At 41.4% G+C, this 23,712-nt stretch overlaps 1 protein-coding gene across 5 annotated transcripts in view; it reads right to left on the reverse strand.

Annotated features, from left to right (window-relative positions):
• LOC125452287 (CSC1-like protein 2) overlaps positions 1–23,712 on the reverse strand; it is a 215,780-nt gene that overhangs the window by 18,804 nt on the left and 173,264 nt on the right. For all 5 annotated transcript variants that reach the window (XM_048530516.2, XM_048530518.2, XM_048530519.2 and 2 more), the window contains 4 exons: positions 18,058–18,144; positions 11,074–11,139; positions 8,034–8,196; positions 3,412–3,517 (listed from right to left, as the gene is read on the reverse strand). In XM_048530516.2, coding sequence (XP_048386473.1) covers positions 3,412–3,517; positions 8,034–8,196; positions 11,074–11,139; positions 18,058–18,144 — 422 coding nt within the window. The remainder of the gene's footprint in view (positions 1–3,411; positions 3,518–8,033; positions 8,197–11,073; positions 11,140–18,057; positions 18,145–23,712) is intronic.

The following is a 23,712-nucleotide window of genomic DNA, read 5'->3' on the forward strand; positions in this document are numbered from 1 at the left end:
TTGTGGTTACTCAGCCTTCTTATATATATAGTTCCATACAGGAGACAAGGAAATGGAACTAACATGTTGTCGAGGGTTTAATTCCCATATCTGTTGATATCACCATGAAAGTCCCACCTTGTCAACCTTACCCATTGCCAGAGGCATGGTGAGCCTCAGGTTTAACTCACAACCAATTGTCTGTCCAGTGGGAGAGCAGCCCTTTGGTCCAAGGACTATGGTGACTTGTTGAGGCATAGATCAATTTTGGCTGGATAGAATTGCGAAAAAGACAAGGAGCTGGCGGACCAACTCCTGCGCCTATAGCTTATACATCATTAAAAATTATGCTGACAGTTTATTCTCTAATGTGATAGTTGTATAGGGCCGGACAATAGAGGTTCAACATTGGCTAGAAGTGTGAGAAACAGAGAGAGACGCAGTACGTTTTAGGAATAAGCTTCTGCAACTAGATCAAAATTGAAACATTGAAAATGTAAGCTTGTTACTTGCCAACTGACAGACAAGTCTGTAATAGTTATCTATACACACCTTAAATTAAGGCTAAACATTTCCATAGGTTTGTTTAAACAGTTAAAGTTAGACCATAAGACATGGGAGTGGAAGTAAGTTCATTCGGCCCATCGAGTCCACTCTGCCATTTAAATCATGGCTGATGGGCATTTCAACTCCACTTCCCTGCACTCTCCCCGTAGCTCGATTCCTTGTGAGATCAAGAATTTAATCGATCTCTGCCTTGAAGGCATTTAAAGTCCGTGGCAATGAATCCCACAAGCCCATCACACTCTGGCTGAAGAAATGTCTCCTCATTTCCATTTCAAATTTACCCCCTCTAATTTTAAGGCTGAGCCCACGGGTCCTAGTCTCCCCACCTAACGGAAACAACTTCCCAGCATCCACCCTTTCTAAGCCATACGTTATCTTGTAAGTTTCTAATAGATCTCCCCCTCAACCTTCTAAACTCTAATGAGTACAATCCCAGGATCATTAGCATTTCATTGTTAAACCTACCATTCTAGGGATCATTCGAGTGAATCTCTGCTGAACACGCTCCAGGGCCAGTATGTCCTGCCTGAGATGCGGAGCCCAAAATTGGAAACAGTATTCTAAATGGGGCCTAACTAGAACCTTATAAAGCCTCAGAAGCACATTAGTGCTTTTGTATTCCAACCCTCGAGATAAATGACAACATTACATTTGCTTTCTTAATCACAGACTCTACCTGCAAGTTAACTTTGAGAATCCTGGACCAACACTCCCAGATCCCTTTGTACTTCTGGTTTGCGAATTTTCTCACGATTTAGAAAATAGTCCATGCCTGTATTCTTTTTTCCAAAGTGCAAAACCTCACATTTACTCACACTGAATTTCATCAGCCATTTCCTGGAACACTCTCCTAAACTGTCTAAAATCTTGCTGCAGCTTCCCCACCTCCTCACTACTACCTGCCTGTTCACCTATCATCGGCAAAATTTGCCAGAATGCCCCCAGTCCCTTCATCCAAGTCATTAATGTAGAAGGTGAACAGCTGCGGCCCCACTGAAACCTGCAGGACACCACTCGTCACCGGTTGCCATTCCGAAAAAGAGCCTTTTATCCCAACTCTCTGCCTTCTGTCAGACAGCCAATCCTCAATCCAAGCCAGTAGCTCACCTCGAACGCCATAGGCCCTCACCTTGCTCAGCAGCCTCCCGTGAGGCACCGTATCAAAGGCCTTTTGCAAGTCTAGATAGATAACATCTACTGGGTTTCCCTGGTCTAACAGACTTGTTACCTCTTCAAAGAATTCTAACAGGTTTGTCAGGCACGACCTCCCCATACTAACTCCATGCGGATTTGTTCTAATCTGACCCTGCACTTCCAGGAATTTGGTAGGAATCTGGCTTTTTAATCTACAACAGTGCCAAGCATAGTGCTGTTGGTTATTTTACCAATCTTCTGTGCATCAGGTCACATGTGTGGGGCTCTTACACTTCACTTCTCATTGGTACAAATAATTGGGCCCTGGTATTGAAAGGCTGGGCAGTCCAAATATTGTGCAGTAATCTTCCATCGTGGTTTAGGCTGTAGAATCCAACTGTTTAAATTAAATTTAATCAGAATTTAAAACAATGAAAAATTTATAATATTCAAAGTAGTTCCTAATTTTAGATTAGAATTCAGAATACCCTCTGGCTCTTCTGTTTGTCATCATACTGGTTAATTTTCATCCACCGTTATTAGAAAAGGCAGTGTCTTTACCCATTAAGGGAAAGTAATTTCAATATTCTTGGAATGAGGATTTTAATTTCAGTAAGACGGTGATGTTTAGTCAGCCAACCAATACAAAATTTTTATTCCAATCTCAAACATTTTTTCCTCATCGCCTGCCAGGAAGGTGGCAGCATTGCAATATCTTTCCAAAAGTGGTCACTTCAAATATCAGCAACAACTCCCTTGCTGACACTTGTCCAAGACTGATGCCTTGTGTTTGACAAGATCCTCTCCATGCCTGCTCATTTCATGGAAAGGGGTTCACTGAAAAGCTTAGGGAAAACTGCCCAGCTATGTGTACTCTAATCCAGGAGTTGAGACAAGCTGCCAATCCCAAGAGTAACCTGGGCTGAGGCCTGCTTCAACAGAAGTAGCATCTGGCATCTTCCTCATCTTTATGACTCAGTATCAGATAGGTATTGCACTAAGCCTTCATGGGAGCTCTATGTTAACCATATCACAAAAAAAATCAATTATACAAGGATAACATTTGCCCTCATTTAAATAAAAAGAGCATCAATGCACTGTAAACAATACATTTATTATGGCACATTTGTCACTTCAAAGGATGTTTTGATTAGGTGTAAACTAATAACTAAAAGTAATTTAATTTATTGTTCCACATGATGTAAAACAAATACCATAGAAAAAAACAGTACAGGCCATTATGTTGTGTCATACATAAACTGCTTACTGCAGTAAGATTTTAAATTTCCGAAAGAGGTCACTGTTGCTCTATTTGAAAATAAATACTTTATTTAGCTGAAAATGCTCACCAGGATTACTCTAACACAAGGGAAAGAGCACCCAGATACATAGCTATGAAATAACAAGTATCAGAAATAGATAGCAGCTTTAAATTTGAACAACATTTTTCATATTTTCTGACAACTCAGCTATCGAAAAGCATCTCTGATAAAATCAACCCCTAAAATAGGGACGGGACAAAAAAAAGAGGCACTGCATTGGAAATGATCCATCCACCAAGCACTAAAGCTGAAATAATCCACTCTAAGAGGTAGTGATTTCACATCTGGGTAATAACCCACTGAAGAGATGGGGCTGTTATATCTTGGCTAATTCAGCATTTATTACAGATGGGGCTGCGCATCTTGGATACATCAACCCTATTTAACACGTGACCAAGTCAATACTCACCAAATGGGACTATAATGGGACATGTGATGCTGTAGGTCATGACAACAGTGAAGACGCACATCATCCATCCATAGGCAGCTCCAAACTGAAACTCATACGCTTGATGCTAGAAAGTGAAAATGCAACCCAGAGACACAAGTCAAAATAAACTACAAACCTCCGTAGGAACATGTGCTGATAAACTTAAGGGAATAGTTTAATGTTGGAAAGAGGCTGGAAAATCAAGGCGGCATTAATAAAGGGGAGGCTTTTTTTCAAAAATCACTTCTGCATGTGACCTTAATTCAGCTGGCTCACAACATTGTTCATATGCTTGGAGCTCAATATCAACATTATTTCACATTAAAAAGCAAAATTAGAATGAGAACATAACTGTATTAGGTTATATTTGGTCTTTCACATTTGGAACCTTGGCTCAGTTACAGTGAGTTATGGTTTATGCTCTTGGTTACCTCAAAAGGATCTAAACAAGCACAAATAGTTCAAGCTGCATTATGTAACTGTCTGACATGGAAATATAAAAATATCACTATGACAAGTATGGGGAATTCTTGAGTCAGAAACAGGCTGCTCAGATAAAAATAAAATAAAAATTTCTAAAAATCATTGGCATTGCTGACACTAGTGCTGAATGCCTGAAGTTGAAATATGTCAATTACTAATATCTTTCAAAAGCTGGTAAGCACACTCAGTGCAAATTTAGGAGTTTAAATATTACATTGCAGTTCTTTCAGACAATGCTTTGCAATAGCTTATGATAAAATATTGAGTGAATGTCAGCTGAAACACCTGGCTGTTTAAAATGCACTTTCCGTTTCCTATTTCAGACATGAGCATGGACTTGGAGAATATGGTTCAGCAGAGGAAGTCAGAAGCACTCGTCAAGAGCTCAGTGTGATAGGAGTGGCTGTTATCATGCAACAGAAAACTGGGTTAAAGGACAGACTTTCAAACTGCGAATTTTGGATTATGCAGAAGAGCTGGGCGTGGCGAGTGAGATTCTGAGGGGAAATTTCAGGTGTCAATTTCTAGCCTTTACTATGTTTTAAGACGGTTCAGGACAGAAAAAAAATTTGAAAAATGAGTGCCACATTGTTGTAGTGAGGGGGAAAAGTAGAAAATTCTGATTGTATCCAACACGTTCCATTGCTGATCCCAATATATTCAAATGTATAAAAGCATTACATTCCTAATGTAACATAAATGGAACAAGACAGCATTAAGCAGCTCTTCAAAAATAAACTTTCATGAAGAGCTGTAGAGAGCCTATTCACTGCCAATAAGTGTAAAGAACAGCTTGAGTTATCCTTACATTAGTCCAAGATTACTAACTTTGTAGTGTTACACTGCATTTGAGTCAGTGCAAATTGTATAATGTGACCAGTCACTGTTCAGTCATCACTTTACCTGTTTCTGCCTCTTCCAACATTTTTCTCAAGTTCAAAAATACTTCCAAATATCGATTTTCCCCCCTTACTCTCACCAGCTCTCAACTTTCCCTCCATTTTACTTAACTTTTCTCTTTGCCTCTCTTTCACTTTCATTTGTTGTTTGCTTTCCATTTCCTTCCTTCCTAGGGATGACAAGCATGAATATGATAAGTAATAGCAGGGGCATTTTGGGGTCCCCGAATGGGTTGACAGCGCAAATCTAAACCACAATCGCTAGACAATAGCCAGAAGCTTAATGTAGAGACTACAGAAAATCTAGCTCTGAGGAAGGCTCACTGGACCCTAAACATTACCGTTTTCTCCTTCACAGATGCTGCCAGAACTGCTGAACTTTTCTAGCAACTTTGTTTTTGTACAGAAAATCAGATTTAGCGATAGTAGGAACTGCAGGTGCTACAGAATTGGCTGGCCAACAGAAGGCAGCGAGTGGTAGTAGAAGGAAAATATTCTGCCTGGAAGTCAGTGGTGAGTGGTGTTCCACAGGGCTCTGTCCTTGGGCCTCTACTGTTTGTAATTTTTATTAATGACTTGGACGAGGGGTTTGAAGGATGGGTCAGCAAGTTTGCAGACGACACAAAGGTCGGAGGTGTTGTTGACAGTATAGAGGGCTGTTGTAGGCTACAGCGGGACATTGACAGGATGCAGAGATGGGCTGAGAGGTGGCAGATGGAGTTCAACCTGGATAAATGCAAGGTGATGCATTTTGGAAGGTCGAATTTGAAAGCAGAGTACAGGATTAAGGATAGGATTCTTGGCAGCGTGGAGGAACAGAGGGATCTTGGTGTGCAGATACATAGATCCCTTAAAATGGCCACCCAAGTGGACAGGGTTGTTAAGAAAGCATATGGTGTTTTGGCTTTCATTAACAGGGGGATTGAGTTTAAGAGTCGTGAGATCTTGTTGCAGCTCTATAAAACTTTGGTTAGATCGCACTTGGAATACTGCGCCCAGTTCTGTTCGCCCTATTATAGGAAAGATGTGGATGCTTTGGAGAGGGTTCAGAGGAGGTTTACCAGGATGCTGCGTGGACTGGAGGGCTTATCTTACGAAGAGAGGTTGACTGAGCTCGGACTTTTTTCATTGGAGAAAAAAGGAGGAGGAGAGGGGACCTAATTGAGGTATACAAGATAATGAGAGGCATAGAGAGAGTTGATAGCCAGAGACTATTTCCCAGGGCAGAAATGGCTAACATGAGGGGTCATAGTTTTAAGCTGGTTGGAGGAAAGTATAGAGGGGATGTCAGGGGCGGGTTCTTTACACAGTTGAGAGAGCATGGAATGCGTTGCCAGCAGCAGTTGTGGAAGCAAGATCATTGGGGACATTTAAGAGACTGCTGGACATGCATATGGTCACAGAAATTTGAGGGTGCATACATGAGGATCAATGGTCGGCACAACATCGTGGGCTGAAGGGCCTGTTCTATGTTCTATAAGGTGCAGAGCTGTATGAACACAGCAGGCCAAACAGCATCATAGGAGCAGGAAAGCTAGACCCTTCAGAAAATATCTGAATTTCTGAAGAAGGGTCTAGGCCCAAAACATCAGCTTTCCTGCTTCTATGATGCTGCTTGGCCTGCTGTGTTCATCCAGCTCTACGCCTTGGTAAATCAGATTTAGTTTCTATTTGAGACTGGGGGCAGTAAAAGTCATCATTTGATCAAGTAAAACACAGCATTTGGATTGACTCTACATTAATAAACATTTGAATAGCCATTTTCTGAGTTAATGTTATTTGGTTAATTCTTTTGACTTTTTTTTAAAAAAGCCTGGTCAATGCTGGTTTTAGAATTCAAGTTGAATTCAAGACATACTCTGACACACCCATGAAGGACTGGGAAAGGTAACGAGTATCTCAAATCTAAGCTCTGTTCTCATGACCTCATTAGTTCTAGTGTCCTTTACAGCAGAACAGTTATTAAGAATAAGAACTAAATGAACATTGAACTCCATTTACCAATGGGGCAATTAGGTAAAATTGAGGCGCCAATACCAGCTAATTCAGTCTGGAATTAGCAAACCAGCTTCAAAAGCCTCAAAATAGAGTGCATTTGCAATGGACTTTCACATATGTTCTGCACCACCTCCCAGATGTACAGCACTTCGTTTCAGAAGTTAGTTTCATATCTGTTACCAAAGATCTGTTAATCTACATTGATTCCAAAGCAGCTTCAGTAAGTTGTCATGACAAATCTCTAACAAATGGCAACCACAAAGTAGATGTTAAGAATGCATATGCATGGCATGAAGGTCATTCAAAAGATTTGACCCAAGGGGAGACAAATTTCAGGCAGATGCAATAGTTTGAGAAAGAAAAAAGCAACCCCCAAAAAAAAACTTAGGTTAGTTTTTCCTTGTCAGGCTGAGTTGTCTCATTATGATGAAAAATTTAAAATCAAGCAGATGAGAATATGGGGAACATCATGTTTGCCCAATATAAAGCACATACTATCCCATTCAAGGGGAGTGTACATCACAAGTCCAGAGCTTAGCTCCAAACTTGCAAAGACCCAAACACAAGGGTGTGTAAAGGGATGACTAGAAATCAAATCAGCTAAAATCATGCAGCTCACCAAACTTCCTGCTGCCTGTCCAGTCAGGACTCAACTGACCTATTAGGTCTGCAAGTTGTCTAGAGCCTCCAGGTATTCATTTACAGCCTTACTGAGCGTACGACGTGCCTGTATGTTGGAGATTGTGGAGGGGAGTCACGCAGAAGAGAGAAAGTAGCCTTAAACTTGAGTTGAGATACAATTTCTAAATTTTCAACAAGTTGGAACCTTGGTAGCACCTGGCTCAGTACACTGGGGAATGGTGGCTTAGTGGTAACTTTATTGTACTAGCAAGGACCCAAGGTAATAATCTCGGGACATTGTTTCAAATCCCACAATGCCAGCAAATGGAATTTAAATCCAAATAATAAGTTAACAAGCTCAGCAAGTGACTGTAACAATCACTATCAACTGTTGTTTCTGGTTTACTAACTTCCTGTAGGGAAGGAAATTTAACGTCTTAGCCTATTTCTGGTCTATGTGACTCTAGACCCAAACTCAACTTTTCTCTGCAAAAGCCATTCAGTTGAAGGGGCCTTAGTGATGAGCAATAAATACTGGCCTCATTACAGGCAACCGCAATATATTAAAAAAAAGGAGCAAGATCGATCAAAGGCACCTACTCGTTTGACGTTTTTCCTCTCTGCTGCTGACTTGGCTAAGGACAGACGGATCATGTACATTAACAGGCCTGGAATGCGCAGCAGATCCATGGCATTCCCAATGAATGCAGAAGCAATCACATAATTTACGAAGAAGGCGCCATTATCAGGCAGAAAGACGCACCTAAAATAGAAAAGTACAAACAGAGGAAGAGGAGAATTATACAAAGATGTTGAACAGCTCTTCGGATATGAAAGTAAACATCTACACCCAAAACATTAGTTAGTTCCTCTGAACTGGAACCCTGTAGATTGGGTGAAATAGATCAAAGGAATGAAGTAAGGTTCATGTAAAATGCAGAAATTACTCATTTGTTCTTAATTCACTTGGTCAGGGATATACCTAGCTTTAATGGGTAACAGCTAAGATTAATGGTCATGAATCTCCGACTTAGTCACTTTAACCACTCCATAATTCAATGCTGATTAATGAAATCCAAAGAGTCAATTCAAATTCTCGGCTGCAATTTGCTACAGCCTTGACAAAAACTTTCAGAAAGCCAATGGCATACAGAACAAGGACATAAAATTGTAAACTACAATCAGCTCTTACAAAAAAACTCTAAACACTGGCTATCAATTTGTAGGGATGCATTAAATGGCAGTTATTTTAAAAAAATGTTACTCTTCTCTTGTAAAAACAGCTGACCTGAGCCAATAATGTTACTGCCCGTGCTGTGGGAGTGGCTGGGTTACAATTGGAGGACAATATCTACTCAAGAGAGAATTTCTGCCATAGATCTCTACGTGACTAAGCCAGTTCATTCTTGACCTGCAGATTTTTTTGGCTCATGGATGCCCTACAAGGTAACGGGACCTGAAATGCAGGATTTGCTTCCTTTTCATCTCTGCTACTGCCTGCCTGATTAAACAGTGCGGCTCAAAGCATTATGTACATTAACAGCAAGATGAAAAGATTTTGAACAACTGGCAGTAAACTCCTTCCAGTCATTCTAACAATACTGCTGTGCTTCATTGAAGAGTTTCATAAGAACACAAGAAATAGAAACAGGAAAATGCCAATTTAGTGTCTCAAAGTCTGTCATTACTGTTGTGCCCAGACTGCAAATCCTCTTTTGTGCCAGCCCGAAGCTCTTAACTCTCCATCATTTATAAGGCCATTGGTGCGAAGTTAGACCATTCAGCCCATTGAATCTACTCCATTTCATTGTGGCTGATAGGTTTCTCAACTCCATTCTCCTACCTTCTCCCTGTAACCCTTGATCCCCCTAGCAATAAAGAACCAATCTCACTCTTAAATACACTCAATGACTGCCTTCACAGTCCTATGCTACAATGAACTCTACATATTCACTACCGTCTAGCTGAAGAAATTCCTCCCATTCTCCGCTCTGAAGGGCCATCCCTTCACTATGAGTCAGGTCCTAGTCTCTCCTACTATATCCATTCTATCTGGGCCTCTTTGAAACTTACAGAATACTATCAGATACCCTACTCATCCTTCTAAACTCAGTACAGATCCAGAGTTCAACTGTTCCTAGGCAACAAGCCTTTCATCCTGCAATTATTGTTGTAAGCCTCCTCTGGATTTTCTCCAATGCCAGAATATCCTTCCTTAGATACAGGACTAAAACTGCTCACATATTCCAGATGTGGCCTGACTAGAATGTCAGTTCCAGTAGTAAATCCCTGCTTTTGTATTCTAGCCCTCTTGAAATGAACAGTTATATTGCATTTGCCTTCTTAACTGGCAACCAAGCCAGCATGTTAACCTTGAGAATCCTGAACTAGGACTCCCAAGTCGCTTTGTGCTTCAGATTTTTGAAGCCTTTCCCCTGTTTATAAAATAATCTCTGCCTCTTTTTCCTACCAAAATGCATAATCACACTGTATTCCACCTGCCACTTCTTCGCTCACTTAGCCTGTCCAAATCCTTCTGCAGCCTTCCCACTTAATCAACATTACCTGTCATTGATATCTGCAAGACAGATGTCTTACGAGTTGTAAAATTCTGCTTTGATCATAAATATGAGAAAATCCATAACATTTTGATTAGCTTTATTAACTAAATACAATTATGTTAGTAAAATAATCATTTAACAGTTAAAATAGAAAATAATTTTAGGCTCAAAGCTCATTGGAACATGCAATATATGTAAAGACAACATATTCATCTCTTCATGGAAGGGTTTGAAGTTCCATGCTTTATAACTGCTGCATCTAGAGTTATGAGAGTTGCAGGTGCACAAAAACTAAAGGCAATACAGAAATTATGTTTGAAAGCTTTCTTATACTTGAGTCTGTAAGTATCATTTCATCAAACGGGCAGCTGATCATTTCGACAGCTGTTAGATGTGGCAGAGAAAGATAAAATGCGTTAAAAGATCATGGAGGAAGGGAGAAAGGCCAATGATGTGCCTTCTAGCTACATCTTGAATGCCCCTAAATAAAGAACTTGTAACCTTATTATTTTCAAGGTGCTGAAAAATACAACATTATTTCAATTGCATTTGCACACCAGACAGCTAACTCAAAACACCTTTGGAAAACAGACTTCTTGGAAATGATATAGACACCAAAATGGCTAGAAATACCCAGGTCAAGGAGCATCTGTGGAGAAAGGAAGAGGATTAGATGAAAGTTTATTGATCCAAAATGATAACTTGTGTTCGCCACAAATGCTGCCAGCTCTATTGAGCGTTTCCATCATTTTTGATTTCAGATTTCTAGCATCCACAGTATTTTGCATTTGCCCTGTATTGATTTCAGAATGCACTTTTAGCCAATTGAAATTTAGCTATCATGCTTTTAAATAATATCTACGTTTCAGTTCACATCCTCGATAAAAGGTTGCTACTCTTAACATCTGGAGATGATGCACTTCCTGATTTTCACACTAAGATGTGCTGTTTAATTCTACATGCAGACCATTGTAGTGAGGTCCTCTGATTCTACATTCACTTATCTCAGAAATTCTCTACTTGCATCCGTGCATGCCACAAAGAACGCCTTAACAAAAAGGTATTAATTGGGTACTCACTCAAATCGAACTGTAGCTTCTTCCAGAAATTTCTTGTCAAATAGCCAACGGAAAAACAGGTCCAGACTGGAACAGAAATAAGCCCCATTTGAGAGAGACATAGCTTTCGATATAGAATCATAGAATGGTTAAAACCTCGAATGCAGCTATTTGATCTGTCGTGTCTGTGCTGGCTCTGAGGTGGAGTTTTAAAATTCATTCATGGAATGTGGGTGCCACTGACACATTTAATGCTGTACCTAGTTGCCCTTGAGAAGATGGTGGTGAGCTGCCTTCTTGAACTATTGCAGTCCAGTTGGTTGAGGGAGACCAAAATGCCATTGGACAGAGTACCAGGATTTTAACTTAGTGACATTGAATTTATCTACAATCACTTTGCCTCACTGCATTGTGCATTCTTCCTTTTCAGACAGTGTGGTCATCCACTTACCCCTTGAATACCTCATTTGAAACATCACATTCTGGCAGTGAATTTCAGATTCTAATCACTTGCTGAATGAAAGATTTTCATGTCATTGCTTCTTTTGTCAATTATTTTTAATCCGTGCCTTCTGACTCTTGACTTTACCAGTGGAAAAAGGTACCTTCATATCTACCCTGTCCAGACATGATTAAATGCATCATTTAAATCTTCTCTAAAAAACTTCTCCAAGGAAAGCAAGTCCAATTTCTCCAATTTATCTTTGTAACTGAAGTCCTTTACTTCAAAAACACTCAATTCTAATCTGCATCCTTTTTAAACACCTTCACAAGCTTCATGTGGTGAGGTGCCCGGACCTGGATGTGATACTCCAATTGAGATTGAACTGAGGTATTTCATACATGTTCAACATGGCTTCCTTGCCTTCAAACTCTATACCTATCCAGGATGCTCTATGCTTTTGAACTTTTCTAAAAAAATTCTTATCTTGCCCTGCCACCTTCAATAACTTATGCAAGTACAGACCTTGCTTCTACTATCCTTTAAACTTTAATCTTTTATTTCACATTGTGTCCCTGCATCCTCTCTGCTGATATGAATAATTTCACCTGCCACTTGCCTAACCATTCCACCAACCTTTGCCCTTTTGAAGTGAGATAGCAGCCAGTGACTAATGAAGACCCACACGGTCACTATTGTCAACACAGCTATTCATGTTATTCATTAATGATCTGGATAAAAGAACTGAGAGCATTGTTGCTAAGTTTGCAGATAAAACAAGGAGAGACGGAGGGACATCCCGCCTCCTTGACCTATCCGTCTTTCCTGGGCTGGGCTGACCTGTCCCCTCCCTGCCTCCTCACCTATGCTCTCCTCTCTACCTATCTTTTCCTCTGTCTTCGGTCCGCCTCCCCCCTCTCCCTATTTGTTCCAGTTCCCTCTCCCCATCCCCCTCTCTGATGAAGGGTCTGGGCCCGAAACGTCAGCTTTTGTGCTCCTGAGATGCTGCTTGGCCTGCAGTGTTCATCCAGCTCCACACTTTGTTATGTCAGATGGAGGGACAGGTAGTATTGAGGAAGGAGGTTGCAGAAGAGCTTGGAAAGTCTAGGGGAGCAAGGAAAGTAGTGGCAGATGTAATATAAAAATGTGGGAAAAATGTGACATTGTGCACTTTGGTAGGAAGAATAGGTGGGGATTATTTTCTGAACAGGGAAAGACTATGGAAATCTGAAACAAACTTGAGTCTACTTCAGAATTCTCAAGGTTAACATGCAGGTTTAGTTGTCAGTTAGGAAGGCAAACACAACATTAGCATCCATTCTGAGAAAGCAAAAATACAAACAGGATGTACTGCTGAGGCTGTATAAAGGCTCCAGTCAGACCATATTTGGAATATGGAGAGCAATTTTGGGACCAGCATTGGAGGATCGATGTGCTGGTGGTGGAGGGGATCCAGAGGAGATTTACAAGAATGATCCTGGGGATGAAGGGCTTGACATATGAGCAGACCTGTACGAAGGAGGAGTTTAAAAGGACGATGGGGGATGTCACTGAAATTTACAGAATACTGAGAGGCCTGATAGAGTGGATGCGGAGAAGCTGTTTTCCCTAGGAGATACTTGAGCCTGAGGGCTTGGCCTCCAAGTAAAGGGATGATGATCCTTTAGAACAGAGAAAGAAGTTTTTTCTTTCAGATGGTGAAGTAGCTTTTAGAACTCATTTCCTCAACAGCCTTGTATGGCAAAGTCATCAAGTGTATTTAAGACAGAGATAAATAGGTTCGTGATTAGTTAGAGAATCAATGGTTACAGAGTGAAGGTGGGAGAATGGAATTGAGAAACATATTAGCCATAATGGAATGTGTGGACTCAAAGGGCTAGTTTGCCTAATTCTGCTCATATTTTATGGACTTAAGAATTATCTTCTTTAGAGTTCACACTGCATCCAAGTTTGGCACTACCTACAAATTTTGAAATTGTACCCTGTATGCCACAGGCTAGGTCATTAATACCTTGAAGTGCAACATTCCTAACACTGATCCCAGGGGAGCTCCACAACAAATATCAGTGGCTACAAGTGTCCCTGCCTCTGGTCCTGAAGGCCCATGGTCAAGCCCCTGTTGCGAGATATCTGAACAGGTTGATTCAAAATATCTATCCTTGTCGTAGGGTCTTGTGGTAATATCCCTACTCTTGAGTATCCAGGTGGCCTGGGTTCAAGTGCCACCTGTTCCACAGGTACGTAACAAGATCTCTAGAACATAGAACATAACAGCGCAGTACAGGCCCTTCAGTCCGTGATGTTGCACCAGCCTGTGAAACCAAACTGAAGCCCATCTAACCTACACGTTTCCATTATTATCCATACGTTTATCCAATGACCATTTAAATGCCCTAAAACTTGGTGAGTCTACTACTGTCGCAGGCAGGGCATTCCATGCCATTACTACTCTGAGTAAAGAACCTACCTCTGACATCTGTCCTATATCTATCACCCCTCAATTTAAAGCTATGTTCCCTCGTGCTCGCCATCACCATCCCAGAAAAAATGCTCTCACTGTCCACCTTATCTAATCCTCTGATTATCTTGTATGTCTCTATTAGATCACCTCAACCTTCTTCTCACTAATGAAAACAGTCTCAAGTCCGTCAATCTTTCCTCATAAGACCTTCCCTCCATACCAGGCAACATCCTGGTAAATCTCCTCTACACCCTTTCCATCGAAGGAAAAGTGGTGTTTCCAATTCAAGATGGTGAGTGGCTTTAAGGGAATTTAGAGCTGATGATCCTAAGCTTCCTGTATTCTTCCAGATGGAAATAGAAGGTGCTGTCGTAACAGCTTTGAATTTCTGCAGTGTATGTTGTAGGTGATATACACAGCTGTTACTGAGATGGAGGGGGGAGTGGATGTTTGTGGGTTTGGTGCGAATTACGCAAGCTGCTTGGACCTGGATGGAGTCAAGCTTGAATTTACAGAGTTGCACTCATCCAGGGAAGTGGGAAGTATCTCATCACACTGTCTTGTGCCAAGTAGGTAGGCTTTGGGGAGTCAGGTGGTGAGTTACTCGTCACAGTATTCCTGGACCGGCTCTGCTCTTGAAGCCATTGTACTTATATAGCTAGTCCAATTCAGTTTTTGGTGAATGGTAACCTCAGAACGTTGATAGTAGGGGAAATTCAGTGATAGCAATGCCATTAAATGTCAAGGGACAATGATTAGATCACCTTTTGTTGGAGATGGTCATTGCCTGGCATTTACTTAGCACGAGAGTTACTTGCTACCTTTCAGCCCAAGCCTGGATATTGTGCAGGATCTTGTTGCATTTGACCGTTGACTACCTCAGAATCTGAGGAGCCACAAATGGTACCGAACCTTGTGCAATGATCAAACGTCCACACTTTTGACCGAACAATACAGAGGAAAGATCTTTGTTGAAGCAGCTTTGGTGATTGGGACTCTGATATTTTGTTACCTTTGTGTAAATTTGAGGCATTCCTTAAATAAGCATTAGTGTGTACAGTACAGTTACATTCACAATGCTGTGTATAACCAAAGGTTAACATCTCTAAATTTTGTCTTCAATGCTCATTATAAAAAAGGACAATATTAGCTTTCCTAATTACTTCTTGTACCTGTGTACTGACTTTTACAAATTTATGCACCAGGAGACCCAGATCCTTCTGCAAATCAGAGCTCAGCAATCTCAGTATTTAAATTTTACCTGTGCTATTCTTCCTGCCAAAGCGGGCAATTTACCATTTTCCTCGTATTATATTTCATTAGTCATACCTTTGCCCAGTCACAGTCTATATCCTTTTGAAGCCTCCTTATGCCCTCTTCACAACTTAGATTTATCTTTGCATCATCATCAAATTCGCAACTACAGCTTCAAATTCTTCACCCAAATTACTGATTATTTTTTAAATAGAGGTCCCATCATAGAACCACTTTTTACCTGTTAGCAACCAGAATCTCACCCATTACTGTCTATTCTCTGCTTTATTTTGGCTAGCCAATCTTCTATCCCTGCCGATGTTTCTCCTCGCACCATGAGTTTTTATTTTCTCCAATAACCCTTGATGTGACACCTTATTAACTGCCTTCTGCAAATTCAAGTACAGTACATCTTCCAGTTCCCCTTTGAGGGGGTAACATGCTATGGATAAAGAACTAAAATAAATTGGTCAAATATCATTTCTTTCTCGAAACCATGTTCAACGTGCAATTTACTGGAATTTCTTCCAAGTTCCCTGCTGTAACATATTTAGCACTTCTCTATGACAGAAGTCAAGGTAGTTGGCCAACAGTTTCCAGGCTTCTGCTTCCCTTCCTTTTTAAATAAAGGTATTACACTTGCTATTTTCCCATCTAAGGCTTCTCCAAGTCTGGGGAATTTCAGCAAATTAAAAGCAATGCAACAATCTCCCTGGCCAGTTCTTTTAAGGCAAGGAGATATTGCAGGACCCAGCAGCATGTCAGCCCATCGCTCCTTAATTTGATCAGTGATTGCAGTTTTCCTCAGTTCCACTCTCTTTCATTATGTTATACAGCTATTTATGTTACTTGTAAGCATTGTGAAGATTGATGCAAAATACCTATTGAATGTATCTGCCATAAATTCCATTATTAATTTCCCAGACTCAGTTTCTATAGGATCAACGCTGACATTGCTAACACCGTTTGCACAAATGTTTAACATGCTTTCTTAATTCTAGTTAGCTATTTTAGAACTTGCACTTTTTTCCTCCTTATTAATCTTGTCATTCTTTGCTGGTCTTCAATAATCTGAACAATCCTCTGACCTGCCACTCATCTTCGGGCAACTATTTTTTCTTGTTACCCATGGATTGTGGGTCCTTCCCCTGAATTTTTGATTCTTACTGGAATGGATCTATTGTGGATTGTGAAATGTGCTCTTTAATGTATGCCTGCTGCATTGCTATTTACTTATCCCCTAACTTAGTTTGCCAGTTCACTTTAGACAGCTCTCCTTTCATGTTTTAAATACTAGCATTGGACCCACTCTTTCTCTAAATCAAAATTTAAAAATTTTTAATTGCCACAACCTAGAGGCACCTTCCTTGAGATCATTAATTAATCGCATCTCAAAACAATACCAGATCTAGTGTAAAAACCGAAAGAACCGCAGATGTTGTAAGTGAGGAACAAAAACAAAGTTGCTCGAAAAGCTCATTGCAGGAAAAGCTTGCGGCGGCGGGCGGGCAGGCGGGGGGGGGGGGGGGGGGGGGGGGGGGCGGGGAGGAAGAGTTAACGTTTCAGGTCCAGTGGCCCTTCCTCAGAACTGTTGAAACGTTAACTCTTTCTTCCTTCACAGATGCTGCCAGACTTGCTGAGCTTTTTCAGCAACTTTGTTTTTGTTCCAGATCTAGTACAACCTTCTGACTCCAGAAAATGCTGATCCAAGAAACTATCCAGTAAACATTCTACGAACTCCACATCAGGTAGCTAATCTCCCCAGTTATGTGGCCTGCTGTCACATTAGCAGCACAGTTCAGGTGTCAACTTTTCCAGCCACTACTTTTGCAGCACTGGTGCTAGTTCTCCAGGAACCAGAACCCTTTATCCTACACCAGAGACGTACATTCACTTCTCTAATCCTTTCACCCTATGCAAATTTGCACAAAGCTCAATTAAGATACCACGTTTTGAGGTTCTGCTGTTTAGATTTGGTTTTTACCTCATGTGGTAGAGAAGGAGCAATTCTGACAGAATGCGAAACAGTTAGAAAAAAGTGAAAAGAGCACTTCTTTTCCCCACCTCATTTACACAAATCCCAGCACTCTGTATCAAACAGACACTTGGTGTCAAGTTTCACCGTGATACTTGCATTTTATGCTAGGAAACAAAACAGCTATGTCAGCCCTGGGTACAGGAGAGAACAGTTTAAAATCGGTTTCCTTAATTATCTAGCTTTAACAGCCTCCAGTAAAGAACTTGAGTGTCCTTGTTAGCCTGGATCTGATTTCAAACTTAAAATAGGGGTTTTCAGTTCAGTGTTGAACAGAAATTAAGACTCACTTGACTGGTCCAGCTTACACCGAGTTCAAAGTCACAAAAGGAAGGCAATGACCTAATGGTATTATCATTAGGCTATTCATCTAGAGACCCAGATAATGTTGCTGGGTTCAAATCCTGTCACAGCAGATGATGGAATTTCAAATCAATAAGAGTTTGGAATTAAGAGTCAATGATAACATGAAACGATTGTCAGAAAAACATCTGGCTCATTAATGTTCTTTAGAGAAGGAACATGTGACCATGACCTGTTGTGGCCAGCAATTCCACCCCCAAAGCAACGTGGTTGACTTAGGTGATAATGGGTACTGCAGATGCTGGGGAATCTGGTTGACTTAACTGGCCAATAAATGCTGGTGTCACTGGTGATACCTACACCCTGTGAATTCAAAAAATTATCACTTCTCTCCATTCTAAGACTAGAAAACTAACACTGTTCCCATGTTGTCTATATTTTGTTAGTGTGAATGAAGAATTGCTGTAAACTCCTGCAAAAGTTATATTTTTCATACATAAGCCAACTCACCTGCTCAGACCCAGAGATGGCAGAATCAAGACCATGAAGATAAGGAAGGTATAGCATTTGTGCATTGTGGTTCGATTTTCCCCTGATCTGAAAATGATACGAGTGATTAAAACTTGCACAGAAATTTGTAAGCCTCTGTCGTAGTACGTTCACCTCTATAAACTTGAGTACCACTTACAATGGGGGTTCTGTATTATTGGAAATAGCTACCTTTTAAACAAGGTATTCCCCAAACCAACAGAGGTCACCATTTGGTGAATGATATAATTTCAGAAACAAAAAGGAGGGGTTTCCTGCTGACCTGGTTTATATTTACTTCTCAATGAATATCACTATTGGTTCATCTTTTAGAAATCAGACTACGGTAATTGTGGGCACTTGATATGTACAAACGTGTCTGCATTTGTGGGACAGTCCAACAGTGAAGATACTTGAAAAGAATTAGTGGCTGACAAGCACTCAGCACATCCCAAGTGCAAATGCAAAAGGGAAGTGTTTCGGTTCTCCCCTCTCGTGGCTACTTCTGCCACTTTAATTTTCCCCAACTGTTAGCAAACTGAAGCAACCCATGATTCATGAACTGTCTTGTTTCGTTAGTTATTCTTTGACCTAGTGTAGTGACTATTAAAGAGTCCATAAACTACTACCAATGTTTTCCATTATTTCTTACTTCCACTCATACAGCTTCTATATTTTGCTATCCAAACTAGTTTCTGGCCATCATAAAAAAAAGTGACCTCACTACCTTTTCCTCTTTAGTGCGTCCTTTCAGAAAAGGAAAGGAACATAACCCTGCATATTCAGTTCCCATAATATGGAGGTGCTGGTCCTTGACTGGGGTGAACAAAAGTCACACGATACCAGGGTTTATTCTAACATGTTTACTTGAAATCAAGCTTTTGGAATGCTCAAAGCTTGGGATTTCAAATAAACCTGTTGGGCCATATTCTGGTGTCATGTGACTTGACCTTATTTAGTTCCCAGCTCTGATCTCCTTTGAACAATGTTTTCATAATGGCTACAAGATCATACATATTAATTTGTATCTGTGCTAATGCATTTTGTTCCAAATGCTATGCGGATGTAGGGGCCACTAATTTTGATTTTTTTTGCCATTTTAGTCCCCTTGGATCCCATTTGCAGCTTTGTTTCATGTTTGTATACTTGGTCTCTTCCTGTCTCACCGTGGGTATCATTACAAATGGAAGCAGAAGAGAAGTCATGATTTGCTTGCACTTGTTGGAGGTGACCTTAGAGGGATAAAAGGTTTTTAAGAAAATGTTTGGTACAAGGGAAAAGTTGTCCAGAGTCTAAACATCGCTTTACTTATTATTGAGGGGAATAATAAAAAAGGGTCTTTTAAGTTCATTAGCTGCTGCTTTAGTGTGTTGGTGGGTTTGTGGGCTACCCTGATGGTATACCATAAAAGTCCCTAAACAGACAACAAGCAAAACAAACATCATCTACAAAATACCTTGCAAGAACTGTGACAAACGCTACATTGGACAAACTGGCAGAAAGCTAGCCACCAGAATACATGAACATCAACTAGCCACAAAACGACATGACCCACTATCACTCGTATCCTTACGTACAGATAAGGAAGGACACCACTTTGATTGGGACAACACATCCATCCTAGGACAAGCCAAACAGAGACACGCACGAGAATTCCGAGAAGCACGGCATTCCAACCGGAACTGCATCAACAGACACAGTGAGAAAAAGAACAGGAAATGACATCACCAACCCAAGGAAACCTGAACAGATAAATAGAAAGCGGGACATAACCGCAGCGCTTCACTGGAGGCTCACTGATGATGTTAGCTAGAATGGTAACGAAATGTCTGAAAACAAACCTTCCAGCTCAGCGAGCAAACTTACATCCAGAACCTCAACCTGAGCTACAAATCTGCTCAAAAACTCGCTAATCTAGACATCATTACATTTTTCCTTTTAAAAACCATTTACAAACATTTTACTTGCTATTAGCACTAGGATGAATTGCTAACTACCCAAGTGAGTGTAAATTCATCTTTGTTTCTCCCTGTATAAAAACTTCCCTCATGCAGCAAGCAGCCCTCTTGGTTTCAGTGGTGGGTGTGTGGAGGGAACGCGAGCCAAGAAAGAAGCAGAAATTTGGGCATTGCCTAAACCCAAAACACTACACATGTAGAGTCTCCCACCCGTTGTCCTCCTCCTCTAGAGACTGTGGAGGTTCGATACAGTCAGGATTTTTAAAAAAATTCTTCTTCTGGAAATGTAGAGTAGTGGTAATGGAAGCTAGGGCAGTTGCATGCTCCTCTTGCAGGATGTGGGAGGTAAGGGTCACTGGTGTCCCTTCTGACTTCACCTGTAAGAAGCACACCCAACTCCAGCTCCTCACAAACCGTGTTAGGGAGCTGGAGTTGGATGAACTTCAGATCATTCGGGAGGCTGAGGGGGGTCATGAGAGGAGTTATAAAGGAGGTGATCACACCCAAGGTACAGGAAAAAGCTTGGGTGACTGTCATGAAGGGGAGAGGGAATAGGCAGACAGTGCAGGGATCCCCTGTTGCCATTCCCCTCAATAATAAGTACACCATTTTGGATGCTGTTGGGGGTGGGGTGAGTGAGAAACGACCTACCAGAGGAAGGCCATTGCAGATGGGTCTTTGGCACAGCCTGGCCCTGACCCTATGGCAAAGGAGGGAATTGGGGAGAATAGGAGAGCTACTGTAGTGATAGTAAGACGCACAGACAGGCGGTTCTGTAGACATGAACAAGAAGAAAGGATGGTACGCTGCCTCCTAGGTGCCAGGTTCCATGATGTCTCGGATCATGTCAAGATCCTTAAGGGGGAGGGTGAGCAACCAGCAGTCTACGTACACATCAGTACCAATGACATAGGTAGAAGAAGGACTGAGTGTGAAAAAATGAGTAAGGGAGTTAGGTTGGAAGCTGAAGTCCAGGACAAACAGGGTAGCTGTCTCTGGATTATTACCAGTGCCACAAGATAACGAGTTAAGAAACAGGGAGAGAGCACAGCTAAACAAGTGGCTACAGGGCTGGTGTAGGAGGGAGGGCTTCCATTATGTGGATAATTGGAGCACATTCCATGGAAGGTGGGGCCTGTATAGTAAGGACAGGTTGCACCTGAACCAGAAGGCACAAATATCTTGGGAGGGAGGTTTGCTAGAACTGTACGGGATGTTTTAAACTAGTTTGGCAGGGGATGGGGAACTGGATTTATAATTCAGAGGATGAGGTATTCAGCCTTCCAACAGACGACAGGGAGGGAGGTAGTTTATAAAGAAACACGGTCGATGGAGTGTAATTGCGAACACAAATGGCTTGAGGTGTGTGTACTTCAATCCTATAAGTATTAGAAATAAAGCAGATGAACTTAACATGGGTCAGTCCTTGGAACTATGATGTTGTGGCCATTACAGAAACGTGGGTAACTGAGAAGAACGGGTGTTGCAAGTTCTGGAATTTAGATACTTCAAAAGAAATAGGAGGGTGGGGGAGAAAAAGGTGGGGGAGTGGCATTGTTAGTCAGGGCAAGTATAGCAGCTACTGAAAGGCAGTTCGAGAATGACATGTCTGCAGAGTCAATTTGGGTTGAAGTCAAGAGCAGTCACTTCTTTTTTAAAAAAAAACAGACCGCCTAATAGACGCAGAGAAAGTGTGTGGATCTGGAGGCAGATACTGGAAAGGTGCAGAAGTCACACGGTTGTAGTCATGGTGACTTCAACTTTCCAAATTTGTACTAGTTTAGATGGAGCAAATTTTGTCCAGTGCGCTCAGGAAGGATTCCTAACACAGTATGTGGATAGACCAACATGAGGAGAGGCCACTTTGGATTTGGTGCTTGGCAACGAACCGGGCCAAGTGTTAGACCCGTTCGTAGGAGAGTATTTTGGCGGTAGTGATCATAACTGTTTCTTTCGTTGATAGTCATGGATAAGGATAGGCACATACAGCAGGGTACAGTTTACATTTGGGATAAGGGTAATTACAATTCATTTAGGCAAGAACTGGTAAACACATTGGGAACAGATGTTGTCAAGGACGAGCACCACAGAAATGTGGAGACTGCTTAAGGAATGCATGTGCTCAATACCCTTGCCCCTAGCAGTCAGAGATGATGTGGTGGTGTGAGGGAGCCATGGTTCTTGAGGGAGGTTGAACGACTGGTTAAGAGGAAGGAGGAGGATTATTTAAGGTTTAGAAAACAAGGAATGAAAAAGGCTCCAGAGGGATACAAGTTAGCCAGTAAGGAGCTGAAGAAAGGGCTTAGGAGATTTAAAGGGGGCATGAGAAAACCTTGGCGTATAGGATCAAAGAAAACTCCAAGGCTTTTTGCACATATGTGCAGAATAAGAGGATGACCAGAGAAAGGGTAGGGTCCATCAAGCATTGTAAAGGGAATTTGTGCAGAGCTTAAAGCGATAGGAGAGGTCCTGAAGAAAGATTTTCATTAAGTATTCACAATGGAGAGGGACTGAGTTGTAGAGGAGGACATTGTGAAACAGGCAAGTAGGCTAGAGGACATTGATGTTAGTAAAGATGTGCTAGGAATGCTGAGGAAGTTGAAGGTAGGCCCCTGGGCCTGACGGAATTTATCCAAGGATTCTGTGGGAAGCGAGGGAAGAGATCGCAGGGCCTTTGGTGATGATCTTTTTGTCCTCACTGTCCGCAGGTACGGTGCCGGAAGATTGGAAGGAGGCAAATGTCATTCCCTTGTTCAAAAAAGGGAACAGGTTCATCTTGCAAGGCTAACTTTGAGATTCTGCAAAGATGGATAATATCAAGTTTGACAGTTAAGCGTGAGCCGCCAAAGCTCAAGTTGTATCAAGTTATGATAAGTATGCATTCTGGTGACAAATGGTCTCCAGAGTCTGAGTAAACCAAGGAAATAAAGACTTTGAGGCAATACATATGCCATCTAGATCAATTGGAGCACATACAATGATTTGAACAACTGAACTGGGTCAGCATTTATTGCCTGTCCCTAATTGCCTCGAGATGGTGGTGAGTGGTGAGCGGCCTTCTTGAATCACTGCAGTTCATTTGCTGTTGGTAGCCTGACAATACTGTTAATGAGGGAGTCCCAGAATTTTGACCCAGTGACACTATAGGAATAACAATCCCAAATTAGGATGGCAAGTCGCTTGGAGGGGATCTTGCAGCTCGCGGTGTGCCCATGTATTTGCTATCCTTGTCCTCCTAGATAGCAGTGGTTGTGTTTGGAAGGTGCTGTCCAAGGATCCTTGGTGAATATCTGAAGTGTATCTTGTGGATTGTATACACACTGACCCCAGTGAGCATCGATGGTGGATGGAATGAATGTTTGCGGTGCTAATCAGGTGGACTGCATGTCCTAGATAGTGTCAAGATTCAAGTGTGGCTAGACCTATGTGCACTCGGAATTGGGGAATATTCCAGAAGTGGAGACCCTTCAGAAAATCCTGATGGAGGAAGGACATGAAGAATTCCATGGCGAAAAGAGGAGGCTGGAGCTGAAAACTAGAAATTGTGGAACCAATATGCAACATCAGAAAAACTATGAATGTAAGCGTGAATAAATTGGACAAAGAGGAAAGAAAAACTTATGATAGGAACAGGCCGAAAATTCATCCAACGTGCATCAATTTCTATCCTTCCTGCTTT

This window comes from Stegostoma tigrinum, chromosome 4 (genome assembly GCF_030684315.1).
Source record: "Stegostoma tigrinum isolate sSteTig4 chromosome 4, sSteTig4.hap1, whole genome shotgun sequence".
NCBI lineage: Eukaryota > Metazoa > Chordata > Chondrichthyes > Orectolobiformes > Stegostomatidae > Stegostoma > Stegostoma tigrinum.